Source organism: Phalacrocorax carbo, chromosome 2, assembly GCF_963921805.1.
Source record: "Phalacrocorax carbo chromosome 2, bPhaCar2.1, whole genome shotgun sequence".
In the NCBI taxonomy this organism is placed as follows: Eukaryota; Metazoa; Chordata; class Aves; order Suliformes; family Phalacrocoracidae; genus Phalacrocorax; species Phalacrocorax carbo.
The window spans coordinates 43,656,397-43,682,798 of record NC_087514.1 but is presented as its reverse complement, the minus strand read 5'-3'; the positions used below and the strand labels follow the sequence as shown (position 1 = coordinate 43,682,798).

At 49.7% G+C, this 26,402-nt stretch overlaps 2 protein-coding genes and 1 long non-coding RNA gene across 3 annotated transcripts; 2 read left to right on the top strand and 1 right to left on the bottom strand.

Moving 5' to 3' along the window:
• Window positions 1–3,203: 3,203 nt before the first annotated feature.
• Window positions 3,204–11,966, bottom strand: LOC135311921 (uncharacterized). Its single transcript, XR_010371471.1, has 3 exons — window positions 11,050–11,966; window positions 8,583–8,773; window positions 3,204–5,867 (listed from the first exon to the last, which is right to left on the bottom strand). It is a non-coding gene; the product is annotated as an uncharacterized LOC135311921 (long non-coding RNA).
• Window positions 11,967–14,679: 2,713 nt separating this feature from the next.
• On the top strand, window positions 14,680–16,724 carry LOC135311922 (transcription factor SOX-17-like). Its single transcript, XM_064442717.1, has 2 exons — window positions 14,680–15,172; window positions 15,401–16,724. Exons 1-2 carry the CDS (start codon window positions 14,875–14,877, stop codon window positions 16,351–16,353), a joined length of 1,251 nt encoding a protein of 416 aa, XP_064298787.1. The 5' UTR covers window positions 14,680–14,874; the 3' UTR covers window positions 16,354–16,724.
• Window positions 16,725–23,304: 6,580 nt separating this feature from the next.
• LOC135311920 (transcription factor SOX-17-like) lies at window positions 23,305–25,552 on the top strand. Its single transcript, XM_064442715.1, has 2 exons — window positions 23,305–24,034; window positions 24,263–25,552. The coding sequence occupies exons 1-2, from the start codon at window positions 23,320–23,322 to the stop codon at window positions 25,207–25,209; spliced, it is 1,662 nt and encodes a 553-aa protein (XP_064298785.1). The 5' UTR covers window positions 23,305–23,319; the 3' UTR covers window positions 25,210–25,552.
• Window positions 25,553–26,402: the final 850 nt, after the last annotated feature.

The following is a 26,402-nucleotide window of genomic DNA, read 5'->3' as shown; positions in this document are numbered from 1 at the left end:
ATTAAATAAATCTTTTTGTTTAAAGTACAGCTATGAATGTAAACCAGGCTTTAGCTACTAATACCTAGATTCATCAGCACAGTTTTAGGTTCCTACTTTAAAACATTGGCCAATAAATCTGGGCATGTTGTTTAGTGCTGTGAATTTATCATGAGTAGAGTGTCTGCAACATGATTTATTTTATTAGATAAAGTTCTATATTTATCGTCTGTGGCTGTTCATCTTGGAAAGAGAGATGGGCTACTTGAGTAGAAAACTGGTATTTATTTCCTAAAATTCTTAATGAAAAGAAAAATAGTTTTACTGTTACTTTGCCATTTGATTATAATTGGGGTTTTTGGGGGAGGTGTGTCTGCGACTCAGTATGATTGCATCTTTTCATTACTTTGCTGGGAACTTTTCTTAAATGTTTTTAAAATATGTGTCTAAAACGGTAGTTATGTATTAAGGTATAAGGTAACTTCAAAGATAGCTTTAAGAAAGATATACAGGTTTAAATTATCTTTGTCTCAAAGTTTATTTGTTGATTCTAAAGGAATTAAATTGATAAATGCAGTGCTCAGGTAGCACCCTGTGACATTTTAACCTGGGTTCAAAGCTTCTCTTGTAGTTCAGCTCCCTCAGAGAACCTTTGATGTTCTTACATCCAATCACCCCCCATCTGCTATTGTCTTACATATTTACCTTCTGGAGTTTATTTAGGAAAGGTATTCTAGGATGTAGCAGAGTATCTTAAAACAGAACCCTGGTAGGGTAGAGATGCTTACAGATCTGTTAATCACCTGTGATCTGTCATGTACTTAGATACAAATTGCAAGGTTGAAAACTAAAGATATGTGATGCTGGGTTATTAAAAAGTGAGGAAGAAACTGGATGCTTCCTTGAAAGATATCTATCATTTTCTTTTTGTAATGATTTTCAAACTTGAGTGTTGATTTTAATTTTTTTAACTCCAGCATTTCAGTTAGAAAGAATTCCTTGAAACTGGCTTGAAAAATAAGTTTTTCAACATATAGTTACTTTTGTATCCCTTATAATTTTCAGTATTAGCTTTTCACAACTTTGCGTGAGCAATTATAATACATGCATGTAGAAGATTTGCTGTTCTGTTCACTGGAAATAATAAATAGCTCATGAGGAATTTGATTCTAAAATGACTGGAACACCTGCCTTCTTTTAATCACAAGGCTGACCAATGGGACTAATGTACTTTATGCATGAGGCTGAAAATTAAACTGTGAAGACTTAGCATAATCTGAGTGTGCAATATGAAAACAGAATTACATAGTTATAAGCTTTTCTTGAGGGGAGCACTGCTGAGAGATTATTTGTTTGCATAGTTCCCGCATATAAGATTTATTTATTGAATTTTATTTTAGAAATGCTTTTTTAAATTCCATGCAAGAAACATTAAGGTCAGCTCAGTGAATTCACTATTTTGCCTTAGGGATCTACAGAGAGGGATTATTAAATATTCTTGAGGGCTGAGTTTAACACAGGACATCATTTGTCTTCTGCAGTTTCTGAATAGCAATTCCTAAGTTAACAAAGCCATACTGTGAAATTGAAATGGTAAAACAAAGATTTAAGTATGGAATGAAGAAAAATCAGCAGGTTAGTTTTAAAGTCAAAGCTAAATATTAGAATAATTTTTCATTAAAGTTTAGAAAACTAAGGTTAGAAGGAGCTTCAGGGGTTGACTACTCTGCCCCCTCACAGGTTGCCCAGAGAGGCTGTGGAGTCTCCATCCACGGAGATATTCAATAGCCTTTTGGACATGGTCCTGGGCAACCGGCTCTTGGTGGCCCTGCTTGAGCAGGAGGGTTGGTCTAGATGGCTCCAGAGGTCCCTTCCAATCTCAACCATTCTGTGATTCTGTGACATGATGCAAGGTCAGCTGTAGGTGTGCCATTCTTAATAGGTGTTTGTCAGCCTGTTTTTAAAATGCATTTGTTCTCTATTTATAAAAACTGGAGGGTTTTGTATTCTCCACAGGCAACATATTCCAACACTTCACTGTCTTCTCCTTTAGACTATTTTGCTTATCATTAAAGCTAAATTTTCCTTAATACAGTTTAAGTATGTCATGATTTTCTGTCCTGTCCTCTGTGGTCATTACTCTGTCCTCCACCAACCCTCTAGGAACATGAAGACTGTTACTTTGCCTCCTTGCTTTTAAGTTCCTCATCTTTAACACTGATTATTGCTACCTCATTAAAATGCCTTGCATTTGTCCATGCTGAATTTTATCCCGTTATGTTTAAGCCACTTGTGTAATTTTCAAGATAATTTTAATTACAGTCTTGTTCTTGAAACTCCTTGATGCCCCTCCCCACTTCTGGAATTTTGCAAGTTTAATAAAAATATACCCTCTTCCATTTTGATTGGTTAAAAGTTTAATTTTACTGCTGGTTGATCCATATAAAATGCCAGTCTATTTGTCCTTCCATTTTGAAAGTTCACCATGATAAACAATCTCTGATTTTTGTTTCACAAAAAAAATACTTATGAAGAAATTACTGTAGAAATTCTTCTCTGTGTAAGTTTTGTTACGGTAAAAAAAGGGTATCTGTGAAACTTAATGCAAGCAACATGTGTATCTCTAAAGACTGTACATATTTATAGAGGATCTTATCCTGAAGGTTTCAACACTTCTATGCAAATTACGTATAAGGGAATCCTGATCACAAAAATGTAGTTGTTGCTTGGAGTGGGTGTAGCTGTAGTTTAATAGTTCACAAGTGGCACTACCCAGAGTTTAAAAATGCAAAATAAATTTTTTAAAAAGTGTTATTGTTCTGGGGGGTTCTTAAATTCCTAAGGTAAGAGCCTGCAATTAGCCAGTATAAAATCACTGTGTAAACAAAACTACAGAGAGTCAAAAGAAATTATCCAAACTGGAATTTGACCTATACTGAGTCAGCAGTATCAATACCTTTATTTTTATAAAAAGGTAAAAATCTTTTCTTATCAAATGATGAAGATTTTTTGTATTATCCAAATTTGAGTCTTTAGATATATAAATTAATTTTTCAATATTTCTTAATTTATTTTTTCTGAATAGTTTTGTATCTTGTATATTTTGGCAACAAATAGAATTTATAAAAGGAATAACTATCTGATTCATTCACTTATTTATTAGTAGAGTAACTATAAAAATCAGTTGACTATTCATTATTTGCTAGTTTGTTTTTCTTGTACTCAGAGAAGTTGGTACTCATTTAAAATCAAACTTCAGCTTGCCATCACACTTTTTGTAGTGAAAGTAATGAAAAAAAATCAGATGCGCTAGTATTGGTTATATAGTCATGTGTACTATACAATAAGTGCTGATTTATATACAAATACAGCCATTGTTTTTCTGTCTGAATGATTTGCCACTTCACAGTTTTATGGGATCCATGTGGAAAAAGGCAATTAAGCTTAGAAGAGAGGAGAGTTAAGCTCAGTTCCAGAATAGTTCACAGAATGCACAGAAGTGAAGGTTTAAATTTGGCTTGGGTTCCTTACTACTCATTTTCTTTTGGACCATTGATTTGCCCTTCTCACAACTGACCGTAATTAGTCTGTTGTTGCTAATCCCTGACTAGTCACCCACCAAAGGCAAATCTGCTGAAGAGTCCTAATGATGCCCTGATTCCCCCAGAGTTTTAGCAGGGATGTGGGGGAAAGAGAGTCTGAGACCAGTATCTTTTGGTTCAGCATGGGACTGCACTTAAAACTGGAGAGGGGAAAAGGAGAGGCACATGATCCAACACCTTTTTCTGCTCTCCTGCAACTTTGGACAAGTTAGTTAAAACATCTGTTTGTCCTAAGTTCCCAAAGGTCCAGAACAGTGTTAGTGATGTTAACATATCTTTGTAAAGCATTTATTAGATGAAAAGTTGCATATAAGTGCCATTTGTAGTGAGATGGTATACAAAAGCTGGGTTTGGAAAAAGTATGAAGTAGTTTTTTTCAGGATGTACTCAATTACAAGGTAAGAGCAGTAGGTAGAGACCTGATAAACACGACTTTTAATTGATCATCTAGTGTTGCAGTCACATAGAAACTCTCAAGGAGTGCTATATCCCATCACTGTTTCACCTTAGTTCTTGATACAGTGGCTGTTCAAAATTATGTTCAGTTCAGCTTGTGACAAAGGGGTGAAGCTGCAACGGCTTCTGTGTTCTTGGTGTGCTGTCTCAGTCATATACCCTTCAGAGTCTCCCGAAATGGTAGTTCTCAGCTTCTTCCTTCCTGGACCATTCTTCTGTTTAGACATGCAGTTATTCCATGGAAGTCTGGTCAGAGCTCCTCCTCTTAGATTTACCCAAAAAGGTGGTTAAACATTTCATGTTAAGAACTTTGTTTTTTAAACAATTTGTTGCTGTGGAATTTATACAATTTATTTTTAATTAACTTTCTAGAAAATTGTCTTTATACTATTAACATTGCACACAACCCTTCTTCTAAGATTCAAGCTGGATACCCATTTTTAAATTATTTTTAACAGAGCAGTGGGTAATAATCAGTTCTTGAAAAAAAAGTTTCCCTAATGAATGTATCATGTAGACTTAATGATTCTAGCTAGAAATTTAAAATATAACCTTGAATGCCTTGTGATCTTCCTAGTGATATGTCCAAATTACTTCTGGTGCCATGTACTGTATTTAATTCACATTATTATTTAAATTCTTTCTGTAAAAATATATTTAATTAAGGTTTTAACTAAGATATATCACTGAAATTTACAGAGCTAAAGAAGTAATTTATTCACAATATTTGCTATCAAATTCTGTCATACAGCTATGTCTTTCTACTCACCTCTTATTTCAGTATTGCAGGATAGATTTTGCCCTACGCCTATATAGACAATGACCGTATCGTATAGCTGTTCTGTGGATGAAATCACATTAAATATATGTGAACCTATAAACTCTTCTTCTATGAGAAAAGATGAATAATAATCTATGCTTTGTAAAAGTAGCCAATAATCAGCAGTCTGTGTCCCTAATCTTTATAATAAATGTTTTTTAATCCTATCTAATTATACATCTTAGGCAACTATATACTTTAGTATTACATGGTATTTAAAGTTTTTGTAAGCAGTGACATTTTAGCTGTCTCACCACTCACTGCTGCAACACTACTGGTTTTTAATTGTTTTAATTGTAGTACTATAAGAATAAATAAGTGTTGTATACCTCTTCTCACCACTATGGTTTTAATCTAATAAACTCAACCTGTGCAAGGACACATGTAGCAAGCTGGGAAAGTATTTCTGCAAGGGCTGTGCAAGTAATCTTCTGCTTCTGTTTGGGACAGCATCTGAAAACATATCACAATCTACTAATTTTCAAATACAGATTTCTTAAGTTTCTGTTTCATTGAAAATCTCTAGCAAAGGGAAAAATAGCTTAGAGTACTTTTTTCCTTTGAATAAGTAAATGACAATGCATGTTTACTAGCCGCTTGCGGGTACCTATGAGTAGCAGTGGTTTCTTTTGTTTAAGGAAATTTTGAAAGGTGAAATTTGAAATTTCAGGCTCAGCTAATGACATAAAAAGCTGTGGTTTATAAACGCATGCATAAAGTCACTAACCATACTATCAATTGTGCTGTAACTTAACTGTTTAGTGGAAAAAATACCTATTGAGTGTTTCACCATTTTGTGTGCTCAACAGTAAGAGTTCTCTTGAGAGATAAACATAAACCCCATGTGCATCTGTCAAAGGGATTCCCCAGATTCCATACTCACGCCTGTATGTAATTTGGTAACCGAATAACTTTATCTTCTTGTTTCAATTTCAGATTAATTTCTTGCTCCTGTGAAGTGAAGTTCCTATAGGCTAGTGTATAGCCAGTGCTGTCTTATGATTCAGTATCTAGTTAGGGAAAGTTGACAGACGAGTGGGTCTCCATTAATACGGAACCCTTCCCAAAGACAAGTGATACATCCACCCTTAGTTCTGTAATCACATATTTAAACAAAAATGAGTTGACTGTATTTCAGAATGTTTCAGAAGCTGCAGCCTGCAAAAATCCTAAGAATTAGTTTGAAATCATTCATACAACTGCCAAGTTATGCACAACTGTTACTTACTCAGATTAAATCTTTGTTGCTTGGATTTTGTATTAAATTGGCCTGACAAGTGGCGAAAAATGCATGACTGCACTGTTGCAAACTCAAAAGGAGATTTAAAAACCTTCCCTCCCCCCCCCCCCCCCCCAACGAAAACTGATTGCATGGATAGATTTGCCTTTTATGGAAAGGAGATAATCAGTGCAGCTTGATTTTTACTTATCAGAAGTTCAGGTCTGTGCTGTGGCATCTACTGACTGCTGGCTAGGAGTATCTGCAAAAATAAAAATGCTGAGGAAATGTATTAATAGGTAATTAAGAAATGAGCATGTGAAGAACAAAGAAAACACTAAAAGCAAAAGTGGTAGCTTAATAATACTTCATGATACTGAAAGAAAAAAAGGACAGATAGCAGGAGGTATGCAACTGTAGGTAATCTTTTAGTGCCAGAAACACATGCTTGCTGATGTAACTACATCTTCACTAGCAAGGTTTTCGTGCTTAGACAGGCAGCAGGGTAGTTTTACTGCTAAATGGATCTTGTGTTTAGCTGGCCTAAGATTTAAATAAAAAAACAACCACCAAAACAAAACAAAAAAACCCAACTTTTTAGCTCTGCCAGGTTCTGAAACCTGCCAAGAAACCTCTATATTATGCCCTGTTCCAAACACTGATCGTGCACACACGACCTGGCCCTGAAAGGAACTGCAGGTCCTTCCTGAACAGGACGTGTTGTAGTGTTGGCTACGAGCTCAGGCTTTTTTCTGTGCTTGGTTGCAGTGCAAGTTAGATTACTGAAGTGTGTCAGTTGGACTTTAAAGAATATATGAGAATTACTAATACATTAGAAGGCTGGTTCTTCTTCCTGATGAAACATAAAGTGAGAAAAGTCATTCTCTGAAAAGTTTTTATTTTTCTATTGAAAAAATAATACTTTTCTTGCAAGAACCTAGCTGAAAGTATTCAATGGCAGCATGTCACAAATATAGTCTAACAAACAGTAACAAGGTTACTTAGGACAATATAAAATGTTTACATCTGTCAGTGACATGCTGCAGATATATGACTGGTTTTCTTCAGAAATGGTCCATTTGAAAGCCAAATGTAGCATTTTCTTCATTGAAGTACCATTTGTGCTGCAGAAAAAATTAATCAAGCAGCTACAGAATCCTTTACAGCTCTGTACTTTCCTGGTCACAGCATGTCTGTGAGGCTCCCTTAGCTGGCAGCTGCTCCTCCCAGCAGCTGTAGAGTTTTTAGCGGGGTAGTTCTGAGGCCCCAGCAGGTAGCAGGTTGGCTGTACTACAGATGATGACTTTTGGGGAAAATGGGCTCCCTCTGGTGAGTGCTTGAGTGGTTGTCAGCTGAACTACCTAGGTGTTTTGGCTTGTCTCAGCTCAGATTTTATTTCTAAATGGACTATCACAGCGCTTGAGCACCCACATGCACCCACATGCACTGGCGTATAAAGTGTTGCTAGCAACTGTCAACACTTGTTGTCTTTATTTCCTGAAATGGCATAGGTCTTGCCGTAGTAAATCTTGCAATTTTGGACTAACTGGGAGGGAAGGCTAGGAGACTGCTGGAAACAGATGCCTTTGGAAACTTAGGTATTGCAGTTGTGTGAGCTAATTTTGGTGTGATTTAGTTCTAACTCCGGCCTTAGTAAATTACCATTGTAGGTGGTTAATATTTCTTAGGCATTTTTCGGTTTATCCTGTGCTGAATGACTGATTACCTTTACTTTTTGCGGGATGCTGGTGTGAACCAAAAAAACCACAAATATGCTTTGCTTTTGTACCAAGTATATTTATACACATGTAAACCCATACACTAAAGCTCGGTAGTCACCTACCTTGCTTCATTAATTCAAACCTCTCCAGGCTTTAATTGTTGAAGCAGTCAACACAGTTCATCTAGATACTACCTAAACTGTCTCCTAAAGATTTGACTTAATTTTTAAAAGCTGAAAAGGTCATTAAATTTCTCATTGAAGCAACGTTTCTAAATTGAATATTCTCATAACATCTACATCTAGAGCCCCGTTAAACAGGCATTCTATCTTAATGGAGCCGGTAAACTGGAAATAGCTGGGCAGAAATCACCTTAGATCTTGCAGGTTGTTTGCAGTAGGAGTGAGGATCTCTAGTTCTTGATCTAGCTACAGAGTAGGTTTATTGAAATTCCTGGGTTGTTTTTTTTTAAAAAAGTTTTCAGTTCTGTGTGATAACTGCTCTCTCATCCTTTCAGTAAATACCCTTCAAAGCGCATTGTGAAGATAAAAAGGTGATTTTAAGGGGACAAAGGAGGAGGAAAGGGGGCTTTCGGTTCTTAGGTTTTATTCAAACAGAAATAGGCCACGCAAGTAAAATAGATGTGACTGCTGAATCGCGGGCTAGATAATTCTAAGCATATTCAAGCCCAAGTAATAATGTCTGGATAAAAAAAAAAAAAAAAAAAAAAAAAAAAACACACAAACACACAAACAAAAAAAACCCCACAAAACAAACAAACCAACCTGTATTGCTCAATTTAGCTTGGAGGTTTTGCAGATTAGTTGTCTTTTTTGTTTAAAGTTGCTAGCCACATCAGGCATGATCCATGAGGGGTAGAGTTCCCTTCTCACTGCTTGGTGGAAGTCAAAGGTGTTCTGAACATTGAGTACTAATGGATTCCAGGCAGACAAATTGTAGACTTCATTGTACTTCACTGTAAAGCAAGCAGATGTCTGCCACTGAAAGTGCTGCGAGTTTGGTAAATAGTGTTAGAACCATGATCGGACGGACTGCTTTGGATTGGGAAGTTGTGCAAGTGTCTTCTTATTGTTTATGACTTTATATGGTATTTCAAGGGAAAGTTATTGTTACTGTAATCTTAATATTAAAATAATAAAAGATTAATAAAAGAATAATAAAATAATATTAAAATTAAAATTTGTTTTGTGTATTAACAGTAATCAAGGAACATAAATACCAGAAAACCAAACACTTGAAGCTATCGAAAAGTGAAACCAAATTTATTTCCTGAACCTTCTAACTGCCCATTCTTTTTCTTTTTGTATTTTATTTATCTCGATAAATGTCAGATGTCAAAAGCTATAGTGCACTTAATCACTGAATGTAATTGCAAAGATACAACGAAAACCCAGAGCATTTCCAATGGACAAATTTTAAAATCACAACTTCAAATGAACCGATATTTTGCTTTGCAAAAACAGCATTCAATTTTGTATTCATATGTCCTTGTTAGAAAGAATGCCCTTTTTGGTCATGTAAGAACAGATATTTTTTAACATTACTGCTGCATCTAGTGTCAGGGAAGAAAGGGCAGCGGCGACTTTTTTCTGAAAAATATATGTATCATATTGTCCACCTTGGCAAAAGGTTTTATTCAACTTTAGTGTTGTTGAGGGTTTAAATCCATTCTTAATTTCTCTCTGATCTTACTTGTTCATCACTTGATTAATCAGAACTGCAGATGGCAAGCCGTTGATGTTTGGATTATCATTTAATAGTTTTGTTAGTATCACTAACATACTTCTGCCAAACTGCTAGCATAGGATTGTTTCCATATGCTGAAAACCCAGATCATCTCTTTGGTGACCGTAATTGGCATGGTGGAACAGTAACTGCCCAGCTCCAGGCCGAGCCACTTTCTCATTTGTATAATGCCACAATTTTATTCTGGCTAAAGACAAAGAACTTTACGCTTTGAAAGTAGTGTGAAATATTGCTGCCTACTAAAGGGAGCAATATATAAATGTACACTACAAGACTGCAGTAGCATGACACACAGTAGCATAGTCCCCTTCTAGAGAACATCTTATTACATTCATTCTTCTGGCCTTAATAAGGATACTCTGGGAACTGAGTGATGCCAAAGAAGAAATTTATTTCACTCCTGTGTAACTGGGATCAGCTTTTTAATCGTACAGTTATGACTTGCTTCTACCACACCAGAATCAACCTTACATTAGTACAAGTTTGCAGTAGCTCCACTGACATAAAACCAGGATAAATATAGAGGCTGGGCCAAATTGTTTAGTTCAGTTCAGATCCCTGATCTTTTGGAGCGGCTCCAGCATTGTATAAAGCATTCTTTTCTTTTTTTTTTTTTTTTCTTTTATGACTTGTATGTGCTTAAGTATGAAAACTAACAGGATTTCTGTTCTTGGAAATTCAAGCGTAGGGGGGTTCTGCCTGGCCCCAGCTATTGTACTGCGTCGTGGGCAACTCGCTCGCGAACCGAAGAGCAGCGAAACTGTAATGAAGTTGGGAACTCCCTGTGTAATCAAGCTGTTGCTGATCAGTTTTACAGAGAGAAACGCAACAACTCTGTGATCTTAGTCTCATGAATTAATCTTTATATTAAAGGAGTAGATAAATTTATTAACAAAATGGTTGATTAGCCTTGGGTCTAGATTACGGGTTTTCTTGAGGAAAGTGCTATTTCTAGGCTTCCTTTCAATGTCATTTAAGCTGAGTAGCATTTGCCATTGGACTTTACCGGAATTTCTTTGGGTCCAGGTATTATCTCTCTGGAGTAGATATTACAGAAGCACCCAGCACTCGTGTCAGTTAAACACGCCATTTCCCGCTGATTCCCATACATTTGATTTATGTCTTCAGGCGGTGGTAGAGAAGGCGTTACAGCCACATTAAAGCCAAGCCCGAGCAGTCCCGTCGGCGGCAGACTTAACTCCTTCCTAGGCGAAAGCGCGGCGGAGGCTCTCTCCGCACCCAGGGTCCCCCCGAGAGGGCTGCGGGGCAGCGGCGGGCGGCCCGAGGGAGGGCGGCGGGGAGGCGGCGGGGGCGGGAGCCGCGCTGCCCCTCCTGCCGGCCCCCCCGCCGCGCCCCGCCCGGCCCCCAGCCCGCCGCTCTGCCCGGGGGCCGCCTCGCTCCCCGCGGAGGCGAGTGGAGCCCCGGAGCGCGGGGCGCGGCGTGGGGAGCCCACTCGCGTCCGCCGGGAGGCGAAAGCGCTCTTACCTCGGGGCGGGAGCCCCGCGCGTCCCTCTCCCCGCGCCGGACGCCCCTTGGTCCTGAAATGCGGGGTCACCGTTGCTTAGCACACCCCAAAGAGGCCGCGCAGGGCTGGTGCGGGCAGCTGGGCGTGCGGAGCAGCGCTGTGCCCCTAGCCCCGCGCCCGGACCCGGCACACCCGGGGCGCGGTGCCGCTTTCCACGGGGGCGGCTCCGCTCCGACTGCGCGCAGCTCCGCGCAGCGAGCTTTTGCGGGCCTGGGTGTGTGGGTGCGGCTGCTAGGCAGCGACTTGCGGGTTAAACTGACGCAGGTGAACCAGTAGGTTCTTGATTGTTGGGGACTGTTAAATTGTTGTGAAGTACTTAACGTTGTTTCGACAGTTATCGAGTTTCTGAAAGGGACATTTTTCTTCTTTTTTATGTATTTTATTTTAATTTTTTTTTTGCCATTCAGGAGTGGGTCATTCCCGACCAGGGCCTCTCTGACCCACGCTTTCCCTAACGCAAAGTCCCAACAAGTCTTCATTCGGGGAGATTTCTCGCACTATGCAGCGTTGTCGGGCTGGGCTGCTTTCATTTAGTGGTTTTGAACCGCTTTAAAGAGGCAAAGGGTGTTTTGCCTTTAAATACACGGTTTTTTTTAAAAAAAAAAAAAAAAAAAAAGGGCTCTTGTCTTGAGAAACTGCTCGATTCGCAGGAAACCCTCCGGATGTTTGCTGCTTTTCATGTGGCATTTGTGGTCGGCTCTGATAACGCTGGGAGCACCACTTCCAACACCGCATTCTGTAATGGACCTGAAATAGAAACACATCTCTCGCCGGAGGATCCCCGCTCTGCGCCCCCGCGCTGTGCACCGGCGGGTTTAAAAGGTCAATAAATCAGAAGGATGAACTCTCGGCGGCATTGTTAGGTTGGGAAAGTTAACGAATGACCCCAGGAGTCGTGCGACCACGGAGGTTTCGGGAGCGTCAGAAGCAGCTCTTCACTAAGCGCTTCAGGGAAGCGAGGTCTAAGCGCGGAGCGCAACTTGAGTCAGAATCAGCGGTGCGCGGTGTGCTTTAAAGTTGCACTTCAAAAATACCTAAGCAGTCGAAACAGAAAGCGAGAAAAGCGGTGAGATAATCTATTTGTGGGGCCAGGAGCACCGAAAGGGTCACAAACTGCCAACATTTTCTGTACGAACCAGGTAGCTTTTACTTTCTCGGCTTAGGTTCAAAACACACCTTTCTTTCTTTGATCCCAGATCAATGAGCTGTAGAAAAAGTTTGCACAAAACTCCCAAACAAAGTCAGCGGCAGTTTGCTTCGTTTATTACCTCATGTTCATTATATAGAAAAACATTTTCTTTTCTGCTGGAAGTGACAACCCCCCAAATTGCCATAAAGTGTATTTGTACCCAGTCCCTCTACTCGCTGAACATTTTCAGTGCAAGTTCTTGCAGGATTTGTTCCCTTGGCTCACGAAAATGTTTCTGCCAAGTAGAGTAAAAGGGACCGTTTGGCGTTTTAGCAAGATCAGCTGGTAAAAAAGGTAACCCTCTCCTCTGCGCGTTAAACTCCTAGGCGGTCAGTTTTGCCCGAGCCAGTAACTCGGCGTGCGCTGGGAACTGGTCTGGGAGTCACTGGAAATGCACCGACTGCCTTACGGCAGCGCATTGTTGCTTTCTTGGTTTTTGTTTTGCTTGGAAGTTATTTTGCTCCCCTCAGCCGAGTATTCTCTGCAGAAGAAAAAATACGCACGCTTTCCTTCTGAGCCAGTTTGCTTCAGGCGCGACCGGGATTCTATTTAATTCCGAATTTTCTCTGGGTATCAGCCATGCTTCGGTACGCGACCTGTCTTCGGGCAACTGGCCTGGGACGAAGGGCTCCGAGCCCCAGAGCGTCTGGTCGGGAACTGTCACAGCCTCGGCCGTAAAGCTAAAGCCACCGGCCCGCCAGCCTTGGAGAGGCGCGCCCTCAGGTAGCGTCCCAAAGGCGCTGGGCTAAAAACGATTGAAAAAGCACCGAATTCCTAACGAGTGCTCCTGGCTATCCGCGCCGGTGCTGAGATGGCAGTCGGCTTTGCCAGCGGGGTCTGTCCCGACAAACTTCTTTTACGATCAAGTTTGAATGTATTATACTGTCGCAAGAACGGTGTTATCATAACTAGCACGAGATTAGTTTGCACATACACATGTGTAGGAGCATTGTTTTCGCCTCCGCTGCCTTTCACAGCATCAGATAGAAGGAAGGAAAGCAGAGCTGTGTGAATCCCTGCCTCTCGCTGTGCTGGACTAGCGCGTGTGTTTGAACGGGAGGGCGGGCGGGGGGGGAAGAACCCGAAAACCTTCTCTTTGCTTAGTTTCAGGCAGCCACTAGCCTTTGGCCAATAGTTTCGACTCCTCGCAACAGGGCTAAACACAGGGTGCCACCAGTCTGGAAATATATCGTTTGTTTATAGTCTCTAACGAAGCGAGGGGAGCCGAACGCACGGATGCAGACGTGCCCCGAGCATTACCCGCCCTGCTGCCAGCCCCGGGCGCTGCCGCTCGCCGCTGGGCTTTTTGCTTTTTAGAACATCTGCTGGCTGTCAAGTGCGAAGGAGCAGGTTTTACGTTGCACGAAACAGGAAATTCAGTGTTAGAATAAGTTAATGGCGATGCTGGCTTCATTCATTTAATTTCAGGGAGAATTCTTACAATATTGGTTTATTTGATCGAAGCGGCTACCCAAACAGAGGTGTCCTTAACCAAATAAACCTCTTTGATCTTCAGTTTAAAGCTCAGCGGTTTCTCAAATAAGCATTGATGCGTTGAAGAGTACCGCATAACAATGCAAATATAAATCAGAGCGCCCGTGAAACGCCGGGTTTTACATTAGTTTGTGCGCCAAAGAAGAACCTAAGTGGTGAGAGGTAGAATTTGTGTGTATTGTGAAGTGAGGGACTTTTTACAAACGTCTGTTTGTATTTACAGTTTACGTATTCGGGCAAATCCGATGCATCCTGAACAAGGCAAGGCAGCAAGCAACACCCACCGCAAAGCTCAGCTTAAATAGTAACTAAGTCAACTCCCACTACATAAAAAAACCATTTGCGCTTTTGGCAGATACTAATTTCATTACGAACTATGAAGAAGTGGGATAGAACATATTTCATGGGCTTTACTGTGAACTCAGTATCCCACTGCCCCACCAGTTTACACCTTTCATGGGCTTGTGAGGTGAAATAGGCGAAGGCGGCACTGGAAGGTGGGAAGCCGAGGTGTGAGATAGAGACGGTAGCTTGGCTGGCTGCTCCCAGGGTACTTCCCAAGGTTGCCTACAAAAGAAGCCCCTTCCGTCTCTCCAGCGGTTGCGAGGTACCTGGGTACGGCTGGAATTACCTGTCCCTCCCACCCCTTTCGTGTCTCCCCTGGTCGAGGTCGCCCGTTTTTGGCGGGGCCAGTGACGGGTGGGTATTTGCCGGGTGACTGGACGGCGTGGGGCGACCCGGATGGGCCGGGCTCTGCGGCCACCGCGGGGTGCGGGGCCCGACTCCGAGGGCCGCCTACGAATACGCTGCTCCTTCCCCCGAGCGGCCCCCCCCGGTCCCTGGGGGCGGGGGCACCGCTGCCCGCGCCCGGTCCGGTGAGCGGCGGCGGCGGCGGGAGGGGCCCCGGGGCCGCCCCAGCGGGAGCCGCCGGCGGCACCGTCCCGCGGCGCGCCCGCCCCCGCCGCCCCATTGGCCGCGCCGCAGCTCAAATAGGGCCGGGCGGCGGCGGGCGGCAGCAGCGAGCGGGGCCCCAGCGGCGAGCCCGTCCCGCCGCCCCGCCGCAGCGCCCGGCCTTGGCGGCGGCGGCGCCTCCCGACCCGAGATGAGCAGCCCCGATGCGGGCTACGCCAGCAGCGACGACCAGGCGCAGGGGCGGTGCTCGCTGCCCACCATGATGCCGGCCGTGGGCCCCTGCCCCTGGGCAGAGCCGCTGAGCCCGCTGGGCGAGGCGAAGGCGAAGGGCGAGGCGGCGCCGTCGGGGGCGGCGGGCGGCCGGAGCAAGAGCGAGGCGCGGATCCGGCGGCCCATGAACGCCTTCATGGTGTGGGCCAAGGACGAGCGCAAGCGGCTGGCGCAGCAGAACCCGGACCTGCACAACGCCGAGCTCAGCAAGATGCTGGGTGAGCAGAGGGGGGTTCCCGGGGGTGCCGTCGGGCGGGTGGCGGGGGGTCCCGGGGGTGCCGGTGAGCCGGGGCCGTCGGCGGGCGGGAGCCGGGAGTGCCCGGGGGTGGCGGCGGGGGTGGCGGCGGGGTGCGGGAGCGAGGGCGCGGAGCCCGCGGTCGGTCGGTCGGTCGCGGGGGCCCCGGGGCTGCGGTGGGCGGCCGGTCTGACGGTGCTCGTGGTGGCAGGTAAATCGTGGAAGGCGCTGTCACTGTCGGAGAAGCGGCCGTTCGTGGAGGAGGCGGAGCGGCTGCGGGTGCAGCACATGCAGGACCACCCCAACTACAAGTACCGGCCGCGGCGGCGGAAGCAGGTGAAGCGCCTGAAGCGGGCGGAGAGCGGCTTCCTGCAGCACGGCCTGGCGGAGGCGGCGGGGCCCGGGCTGGGCGGCGAGCCCGGCGGCGGCGGCGGCGGCGGCGGCGGCGGCGGCAGGATGTGCGTGGAGGGCCTGGGCCTGCCCTACGGCGAGCAGGGCTACGCGGCGGCGGCGGGCCACTACCGGGACTGTCCGCCGCTGGGCGCCGGCTTCGACGGCTACGGGCTGCCGACGCCGGACCCGTCGCCGCTGGACGCGGCGGAGAGCGAGGCGCCGTTCCTGGCGGCGGGGCTGCAGGAGGAGTGCCCGCTGGGGCCCTACGGCTACGCCCCGCACCCGTCGGCGGCGGCGGCCGAGTACCCGTCGGCGGCGGCCGAGAGCCCGGCGGGCGCCGCGCTGCGCCGGCACCTGCCGCCCGGCGAGGCGCTGGGGCCGGGCGGCTCGCTGCAGGGGCTGCTGGGCTGCCCGCCGCCGCTGCACGCCTACTACGGGCAGGCCTGCCAGCCGCCGGGCCCGGGCCGCGGGCCGCTGGGGCCGCCGGCGGCGCTGGGGCCGGCGCTGGGGCCGGCGCTGGGGCCGGGGGCGGTCGGGCAGCCGTCGCCGCCGCCCGAGGCGGCGCCGTGCCGGGAGCCGCTGGAGCACTTGCCGCAGGAGGAGCTGCTGGGCGAGGTGGACCGCACCGAGTTCGAGCAGTACCTGCGCTTCGCCTGCAAGCCCGAGCTGGGGCTGCCCTTCGCGGGCCCCGAGGCGGGCGCGGGGCCCGTCTCCTCGGCCGTGTCGGACGCCAGCACCGCCGTCTACTACTGCGGCTACCCCGACGTGTGAGGATGAGGAGGGACTGGCTCGGGGGCGCGCCGACCGACGGGCAGGGAGGTGCCCGGCCCCGCTCCTATTTATGTAATTTATTTGAATCTTGAGAACTGACAGGGTGTCCGTGACCTGCTCGAGGTTTGAAAGGCCACATGCCATCTCGCTGTCCCGGTGGTGCGGGTCTTACGCCATCGCTGTCCGACAGTGACATGTAAAACTGTTCCTTCTGTGGGATCGTGATACTAGTTACGCAGGTGGAATACAATTTCTGAGATCTTGTTAGAGATCCGTATGCTTTTGTAACGTTGTACAGAGTGCTGGGTTTTATATTTCGGATTTGTACAGAATTATTTTGCACTTTTACAAATAAAGGGAAAATAATAAAACCGGTCCTTGATTTCTTCTCAAAGAGGTGCTATCACCCTCCGTAATCGATTGTTATTGCTTTTACAACTACTCTTACTAATTTCCCTTGCACTAAGCATTAGGTCCTGTCAGCTTTTCTGTGGCCATCGTCTTCTGTCTCTCTTGCTCAAATCATAAAGCTTTAAGCGTTCTGAAACTGCCTATGTCATGCTGTTCTTGTTTGCTTGTTTGTTTTTAACATTTTTGATGGTTTCTTAGGCGGTTGATTAATATAATTGAATTTAAAAAAAAAAAAAAAAGAAGGGGCGACATATTTTTTGTTTGAAGTGTAAAAGCCTATAAGAAAGCTCTTACCAAAGTGGGTCGGGGTTTGGGTCTGTGTTTAATGTAATCGTGGACCCTGGGGCTGCCATCAAGAAAAGCGCCTCGCTGCAGTGGCGGGGTAAGCGCTTGCTAAAGCACCCCGAGGGAAGGTCTTTGGTGCCCCGGGGGCTGCCCCTGCTGCGCCGGGGAAGGGGGGCAGCGAGGGGCACCAGCTCTCCGCTGCGGAGAATGAGAGCACTAAATCGGGGTTCAAAGTAGGTGAAAAATTTCGACACGAGCCGCTAGTGGAGGCGGCCGGCCAGGAGCAGCCTCTCGGGCACCCAGCCACGGCGGCACCTTCAACCGTGGGGCAAAGCACCTCACCTTTCCTTGTGCTAAGGAGGTTCCTTACGCTGTCTCAGCACTACAGGTAGAAATGTCTCTGTGACTGACAAATACACGCTCTGCAGTTAAACGGCCGTGGAAAAACTGCGTTTTCATTTAGGTGGTGGGACTCACTCTGGCTGTGGGGCAGGACTCGTAAATTATGTTTATTACTTAAATCGGGGGGAGGGGGGAAGAGTCACCTGGGTCGTTTGCTTCCTAAGATAAAGCTGTGGAACGGAGCCCTGGGGAGGAGGGGACCGAGGACGAAGTGGCAGACTTGCCCACTGATTAACCTGTCTTCCGTGAGGACGGGAAATTAAATTGGGTGCATTTTCAAATTGCATTTAGAGAGGCTTCTGTTTGTACCGGTGAAAGACAAAATAGCATATGCGGACCCAGGTGCAAGCTGCCTCAGTCAGTGAGTTTCAAGCACAGCCTCCTCGGCAAAAACTGACTGTATAATTGGATGGTATAAGTGTGTCTTGAATTCAAATGCTTTCAAACCCATAATGTTCTGTACCCTCTAGTTTCTCCATCTTCCCGTTTTACTTTTCAAACAGTCTTCAGTTCTCTGAGGTATACCTAAAATGTCCACCCTGCCACTCACTTCATTCCTCTTCCACATGTACATGAGGAAAAATGACGTATCCCTGAATGAGGTCAAGGAATTTGTCAATGAGGTCAACGAGCTCAAGGCGAGGACATTAGATGTCTTCTTGATTCTTTACTTTTGAAAGATTTGTAACGTGTTCCTAAGCACAGGTACGTAAACCCAGTAAAGAAATAGGCATGAGAAATGGTGGGTTTGTTTGGTTGAGTTTTCCTTTTATTATATGGGTATAACTCACAGGATTACATTAAAGTCGTTTTGCCCTTTGTGCACACATACACGGCTTTCTGGAGGAAAATCGCTCTGGTTGTTTTTGCAAATAGATAATTATTATGCTTTTGATAAGTTTGGCCACCATTTCTCATCATTTTCCAGTGAGGTGCAGGGTTTGCTCCCCTCCTCTCTCCTTCACCCCAGCTGGTCGAACAGCTGAAAGCTGCAGGGGACTTGAAATTGTAAGCGGGTTCATGACGAAGGTTGAAAATCTTCTACTTAACTTTTATAGTAATACCAGATGGGACTGACAATAAATTGCATTAAATAAATATACAGGTTTTAGAAAAAGGGCTGGCCAGCATAGCAGTCCTGGGTGCCAAACAGTGTGTGGTGATGATGTACGGGAAGATCTCACAACAGCCCTTTGCACAGAGCTTTTGCAGACTCAAATCTAAGGGATGTGCTTTCCTGTATGTATCCAGACGTGTAGTTCCCCCCACCCTGCCACTCCTTCCTGTGAGAACAACTGTCTGAATCTTCTTTAACATGCTTAAAATGTGGCAAGTTTATGCACTGCCAATATACTTGGAGCAAAATTTTCTGAAGCTCTGTCCGAGCCCTAAGTTCCATAGAGCATGTCTCGACTTTCCGATTCCAAAGGTTATACACCCAAACCTGTCCTGTAGGCCTGTTGGAAATGTCAAACCTTCCTCACATCCCATGAATGCCCACGACAATCGTGTATTAAAAGGACTTCAAACTGATTTATTACCTTTCGCAAGTATTTTCCATGGTTCTGGAACGGTCAGGGGGTGGAAGCGGTCGCTACCTGCCTTGGGAGGCTGTGGGGAAGGCTGCACATATGTGCCACGGAACGAGGCGCCTCATGGCCTCCTCATTCTGCCGTGGTGCACCAGGGCTCTTCTCTCCCTGGAAACCCCATTGGCCCTTCCTGCAGTGGTTCTGGTTTGCTCCTCGCTTCACCAAAAAGATGGGGTGACATCTTTAAATGCCTCTTTAACCTTGCCAGAACATCTGCTCTCCAGTTAAATGGGGCATTAGCTGGGCAGAGCCTTCAGGCCCCTTCCCACAGGGACCATGAGCGCTCTGTGCAGCTCCCTCAGGCCACTTGTGCCCAAAAGGTATGAAGCTCTTATCTTTTTTGTTTGTTTTTTTTTGTTTGTTTGTTTGGTTGGTTGGGTTTTTTGTCCCTTTCTTGCCAATTCATCATGTTTCAAGACATCTGTAATCGGATCTCAATTTTTCCTAACGCAGCCAAGCTCCTTACGTGGGTGTCGCACTGCAAGCGCCTTTTTCTTCCTTTCGTTTTTCTTTTTTGTGTGTGTGTGCGTGCGCTCTCTATTCCTTAGGTAAATCGGTAGAAAAGGAAGTAGGCCTAGCCCAAGAGAAAGAGGTTTCATACAAAGGTGTTGAGTTAAAACCAGCCCAAGGTTCGTCTATACCAGGCAGATGGCGGGGAAAAGGCAGGACTGCAGAAGAAAACCCCACTCGCTAGTGGAGAGTGGCTGGGGCTGGACGGGACAGGAAACAGCGCTCTTGTGCTCTGAAAAACAGCTTTGCCTTAGCGGGTTTCTGTCCGTTTCTGGTAGCCATGTGCTTTTCAGACTAGAAAGAGAGTAATTCACAGAAGGCATTAGCAGCAATACTGCTGCAGGAATTCTTGCAGACCAGTTTTCTTTGTTTACTTGGCGACCCTAGTCTTCTTTTGGAATAAATACCTCCCCCATCTCCCCCGCTGTTTAAATTGCCTGTGAAGGACACAAAACCCTCTGCTTTTAGCATGCCCACACGGGAAGGTGTCCTGAAAACCCCAGCTGGCCACCCGGGCGTGGGCAATGACACTGGTGCAAACGGCGTGGGTGACAGCGGCAGGTCGTTTGCAGCCTTGCGACAAGCCTCAACGACAGCGGCGCCGTGCTCGTGTGGCTGCCGGGCCGGAGGGGGCTGTGTCGGGTCCCCGGCATTACAACCACTGACGGGCCACCTGCCTGTTCCAGCCCTGCCCGCAGCCCTGCAGCTCTGCCTGCAGCGCAGTGGGACCCGCTGTTGGCAGCCAGCAGTGGGAGCTCCCAGGGGCCCGCCGGGCTTCACTTTCCCTTGAGATCCGCCACCGAATTGCCCCGCGATTTGACGAGGGCAGAAAACTGGCGCAAATGTCTCCTCGGGTCCATCACATAGATACTTGTGTGCCCCATCGGGCCTGGTGGTGGCTGCGTGGCAGCACCGGGTAGCCTGTGCCACGGCAAGGTCTGTAAATTCCAGTGCTTACATACTCACGTGTGCTTAAGGATGAAGAGAGAATTAATGTGTTGAGTAATTAAATGCCTGTCAGGTCAGAGCTCCATCGCCCTGCTTCAGCTTCCCATCCACAAAAAGAGGACAGTTGCTTTCACCCTCTGTGTGTTTAAACAGAGGCAGCTGCAGCATGGTGTGCTGGCAGGACAAGGCTTCTCGAGAAGTCTCGTCTCTTCCTGAGAAGTCAAGACTGCTGCTTTTTGATACTTCAAGTGTACGTATTTCACCCTGAATGATTTGCTGAGGAGCTCACAGGAGGTCTGTGGCATAAAGAGATTTCAACTAAGAGGTGAATCCTGGCCCAGAGCAAGAGCAGCTCTGTAATTGTCCTCGCACCTGCCATGGCAGCCGGGTGACCCCCAGTTCAAGGACAGGGAACTGCTCAAGCAAGCCCAGCAGAGAGCTACCAAGATGATCAGGGGACTGGAGCATCTCCCTTATGAGGAAAGGCTGAGAGACCTGGGTCTGTTCAGCCTGGAGAAGAGAAGGCTGAGGGGGGATTTCATCAATACCTATAAATATCTAAAGTGAGGCTGTCAGGATGATGGGACTAGGCTCTTTTGAATAGTGCCCAGTGACAGGACAAGGGGCCATGGGCACAAGTTGGAACACAGGAAGTTCCACCTCAATGTGAGAAAAAACTTCTTTCCTGTGAGGGTGACAGAGCAGTGGCACAGGCTGCCCAGGGAGGGTGTGGAGTCTCCTTCCCTGGAGACATTCAAAACCCACCTGGACGCGTTCCTGTGCCCCCTGCTCTGGGTGTCACTGCTCAAGCAGGGGGGTTGGACGAGGTGATCTCCAGAGGACCCTTCCAACACCTAACATTCCGTGATTCTGTGACCTCTCTCCAGCAGGGATGCCACCCAATCTATCCTCAGCTTAATTCATTGGGCTGGGGAAAAAAACCCAAGGCCCACCACAGCTTCCGAAAGGGAAAACAAAGAGAACATGGCTGTCAGCGGGAATAAGCAGCTCCTGCCCTGCAAAGGCGACAGGTGATGAAGGCGTTGGGGCCCGCGCAGGAGAAGGGTGAGCTGCTTGTTCCCCCGCCCGCGCAGAGCGCCGCGCGGAGCCACCTGTGATCCGGTCTCACTCCGGATCGCCGTGTCCCCCGGGTGCTTGTGGGCTCCCAGGGCTGAAGACCGGGTGGAGTTACATGCTTAGACGTAATCAACAGATTACGTCCGAAACGCGTTTCAAAGCCACGCTTGCTCGGAGGAGGCCGGTTCCCAGCCTAACCGGGCCGGTACGGAGGGCGCAGCCCGCGGGTGGAGGATCCACGGGGCGACCCGCCGCTCGCCCGGGGGGCTCCGGGCGGCAAATCCCCGCCCCGCGGTGGCCTCGCTGTCCCGCTGCCGAGCAGCACGATCGGGGGCGCCAGGGCGGGCGCGGAGGGGTGACATAAGAGGACGGGAGCGCCGCGCAGGCGTCCGAGAGGAGGCGCGGTGCGGCTTCAGCCTCGCCGAGAGCCCGCCGAAAGCGGCGCCGGGGCAGTTGCGGGACGGGTCCTGTCGTCGTCCCGTGTCGTGTCGTGTCCCCCCTCCCCGCGCCTCGTCCTTGAGGATGTCAAATTTTTTTCGCTAAAAGTCGGCCCCGGGTTACGGCAGGGAACGGGGGCGGCTGCGTATTTCTGTACCGGGGAAATTTAAAATAGATACCTCAAGAATTTTGTGTGTGCGTGAAAAACTAGAGCGGAGAAGCCATTCCTCCCCGCAGTTTAAGGGGGTTTAATGTAAATATAATCAGCTAAATTCTCTCAGAACGGATTTCTGTCAGCCTTAAGTGGACACCTTTGCCTTCCAGTGGCCCCTTGGCCGTTCCTCCGGGACGGCTCCCGCCCCCGGCCCCTCCCCCGCCCGCAGGCATTTGCCTTCGCTTTTCGGGGTCCCCAGTTGCAACCTCACGCGGGAGACAAAGGACTAAACAACTCGCGCCAGCCCCGCGCTTCGTCGGGGACTAACGCCAAGGTGGTCAGTCGCGACTTCAAGCGAGGCACGAGCACGGAGGTATCGGGCAAGAAGTGGCAGGATGCCTTAAAGAATTCCCGTGTCGGTCGGTGGAGAAGCCGGGGGGGGGGTGTCCCCGAGGGCAGGGAGCTGCCGGGGGTACTCCCACTCCGTTACCCCCGGCAGCCCCCGCCCCGCCCCGGCGGGACCCCGCCCTCCCCGCCCCGCCGCGCCCACCGTAGCAGAGAGAGGCTGCCGTGGAAAAACGCGCCTTGCTGGGGGTAAAAAGGCCTTATCCTCGACGGCCGGCAAACTTAATAGGGGAGGGCACGGGCTTTATTCGGTATTCCCCACCCCCCTCCCCCCGTAGCTGCACAGCCTCTGTATTGAAATAAGACGCTGTATTTCCAGGGTGAAGGCAGGGATGCTCTCGGCTTGTGCGGTCGCGCTGCACGACGAAGTGGTCCGACAAACGCGCCCCGGCCGCCGGTGGCGCGGCCGTGGGGAACCGGCGGCGCATCCAGCCCGCGCGGGACCTGCACTGGCAGCGTGCCTGCCCCACGCGTGGTGAGGGCGCGGCCACGGCACGGCCGCGAGTACGCTCAGGCACTGGAAAGGTTAAAACGGAAGAATCCTAACAGCTGATGAGCAGGTCCCGGTTATCGGCACCCGTCGCGATGACGGCAGTCGGACAGTCGTGAAATCAAGTGGCAGAAAAACCCCATAAACCCCTTTTTAGGAAAAACAGGGAGGGCTGTATCCACAGCCTTTCTAAACACTCCGGTGAACTTCCCTGGGTCGGCTTGGTTTTGAACACTCCGTGGCTTAACGAGACAGATGAGCCGAGGAGGCAAAGCGCTGGGCGGGCGGCGGGAGCGGAGCCCGCGAAGCGGAGGCGGGAGCCGGGCGGGAGGAGATCTCTGCCGGGGGGCGGCGCTGCTCCGCGGTACCGCGACACACCGAAGCAACTCCGCGCCCTCGCCAGGGGCACCCGGTCCCACGGGGAGCGCGGGAGCCACCAGCCCCGGCGAGCGGCGGCGGCGGCGGGAGGAGCCCCGGGGCCGCCCCAGCGGGAGCCGCCGGCGGCACCGTCCCGCGGCGCGCCCGCCCCCGCCGCCCCATTGGCCGCGCCGCAGCTCAAATAGGGCCGGGCGGCGGCGGGCGGCAGCAGCGAGCGGGGCCCCAGCGGCGAGCCCGTCCCGCCGCCCCGCCGCAGCGCCCGGCCTTGGCGGCGGCGGCGCCTCCCGACCCGAGATGAGCAGCCCCGATGCGGGCTACGCCAGCAGCGACGACCAGGCGCAGGGGCGGTGCTCGCTGCCCACCATGATGCCGGCCGTGGGCCCCTGCCCCTGGGCAGAGCCGCTGAGCCCGCTGGGCGAGGCGAAGGCGAAGGGCGAGGCGGCGCCGTCGGGGGCGGCGGGCGGCCGGAGCAAGAGCGAGGCGCGGATCCGGCGGCCCATGAACGCCTTCATGGTGTGGGCCAAGGACGAGCGCAAGCGGCTGGCGCAGCAGAACCCGGACCTGCACAACGCCGAGCTCAGCAAGATGCTGGGTGAGCAGAGGGGGGTTCCCGGGGGTGCCGTCGGGCGGGTGGCGGGGGGTCCCGGGGGTGCCGGTGAGCCGGGGCCGTCGGCGGGCGGGAGCCGGGAGTGCCCGGGGGTGGCGGCGCGGGTAGCGGCGGGGTGCGGGAGCGAGGGCGCGGAGCCCGCGGTCGGTCGGTCGGTCGCGGGGGCCGCGGGGCTGCGGTGGGCGGCCGGTCTGACGGTGCTCGTGGTGGCAGGTAAATCGTGGAAGGCGCTGTCACTGTCGGAGAAGCGGCCGTTCGTGGAGGAGGCGGAGCGGCTGCGGGTGCAGCACATGCAGGACCACCCCAACTACAAGTACCGGCCGCGGCGGCGGAAGCAGGTGAAGCGCCTGAAGCGGGCGGAGAGCGGCTTCCTGCAGCACGGCCTGGCGGAGGCGGCGGGGCCCGGGCTGGGCGGCGAGCCCGGCGGCGGCGGCGGCGGCGGCGGCGGCAGGATGTGCGTGGAGGGCCTGGGCCTGCCCTACGGCGAGCAGGGCTACGCGGCGGCGGCGGGCCACTACCGGGACTGTCCGCCGCTGGGCGCCGGCTTCGACGGCTACGGGCTGCCGACGCCGGACCCGTCGCCGCTGGACGCGGCGGAGAGCGAGGCGCCGTTCCTGGCGGCGGGGCTGCAGGAGGAGTGCCCGCTGGGGCCCTACGGCTACGCCCCGCACCCGTCGGCGGCGGCGGCCGAGTACCCGTCGGCGGCGGCCGAGAGCCCGGCGGGCGCCGCGCTGCGCCGGCACCTGCCGCCCGGCGAGGCGCTGGGGCCGGGCGGCTCGCTGCAGGGGCTGCTGGGCTGCCCGCCGCCGCTGCACGCCTACTACGGGCAGGCCTGCCAGCCGCCGGGCCCGGGCCGCGGGCCGCTGGGGCCGCCGGCGGCGCTGGGGCCGGCGCTGGGGCCGGCGCTGGGGCCGGGGGCGGTCGGGCAGCCGTCGCCGCCGCCCGAGGCGGCGCCGTGCCGGGAGCCGCTGGAGCACTTGCCGCAGGAGGAGCTGCTGGGCGAGGTGGACCGCACCGAGTTCGAGCAGTACCTGCGCTTCGCCTGCAAGCCCGAGCTGGGGCTGCCCTTCGCGGGCCCCGAGGCGGGCGCGGGGCCCGTCTCCTCGGCCGTGTCGGACGCCAGCACCGCCGTCTACTACTGCGGCTACCCCGACGTGTGAGGATGAGGAGGGACTGGCTCGGGGGCGCGCCGACCGACGGGCAGGGAGGTGCCCGGCCCCGCTCCTATTTATGTAATTTATTTGAATCGGACTGGGAGACTTTCACAAACCCCGGCGGGCGGAAATATGCTACTTTCGTCGTGCACATTAAAAGCGTGGTTCAAACTGGTTTTCGACTCATGTGCCAGCATGTTTACATCTTTCTTACATCCATGCCCAAAACTGTCGTTCTTGCAACATCAGCACCGTTACTTGTTTGGCCGGAGCACGTTTTTATTACCTGTTTTTGTCTATATTTATCCTCTTTTTTTTGTACTTCAGGAAAATAAATTTATGTATGGCTGTTTCTGTTTTTCTCTTGGCCACGTGGCCCTCTTGGGAGACTAATCTAAAGTTAAATCAGTCATGCCCTAAGGTGGAGTAAAGAGAACGCAGATTCTGTGTGACACTTTCTTTCACCATGACAGTGGCTCTGAAATGGTCTCCAGGACCAAAGAAATTTGTTCCCTGGTGTGGCTGTGTTCCTGTTACATAGGTGGATGGCTAGACCTCTGCTGCGGTCTGTCTCTTGGAGCACAGAACCCGCGTCTTTTGTAGGATATTTTTTTTGGTTTGTAAGTGTCAACTGGAATTTGCAGTTGTCATTAATGCACTGGGAAAACCCCCCGCCCTGAAACTATAGTCTCCATAACAAAGCAGCTAGGTAAGTTTGAGATACTAATTTTAAAATGTGCCTGGGAGCCCACTGGATTTGGATACTGCAGACGTGAAGGTGATTTTGCTTTACGTAGTGATTTCTGTTTGAACCAAATGATTTACAAATAGCATTGGTACTGTAGTTACAAGTTCTTTTACGTTCTGCCACCTACCTTCAAGTAGGTTTAGGTCATTCTGTGTCACAGGCTTCAGGCTTATGTCAATAAGGAGAAAAAAACCCACATTAGCCCAAATGCTTGATTGCTCTGAGTCAACAGCCAGTATCAGCCATTAAAACAGGAGGTTTTTTAGCATGTTCAGCTGCACTGCTCTGTGACATTTCTGCCAGTGCAAGAGTGCGTCTCATTCTCATCATGTGCTCTCAGGTAAGCAAAAAGCTTAACAACTAAATGGAAACTCTTGAGAGATTACTTGAGATGCGGGCATCGCTATCTGTACCACATTCGACATCATCTCAGTACGATACTTAGGCATTT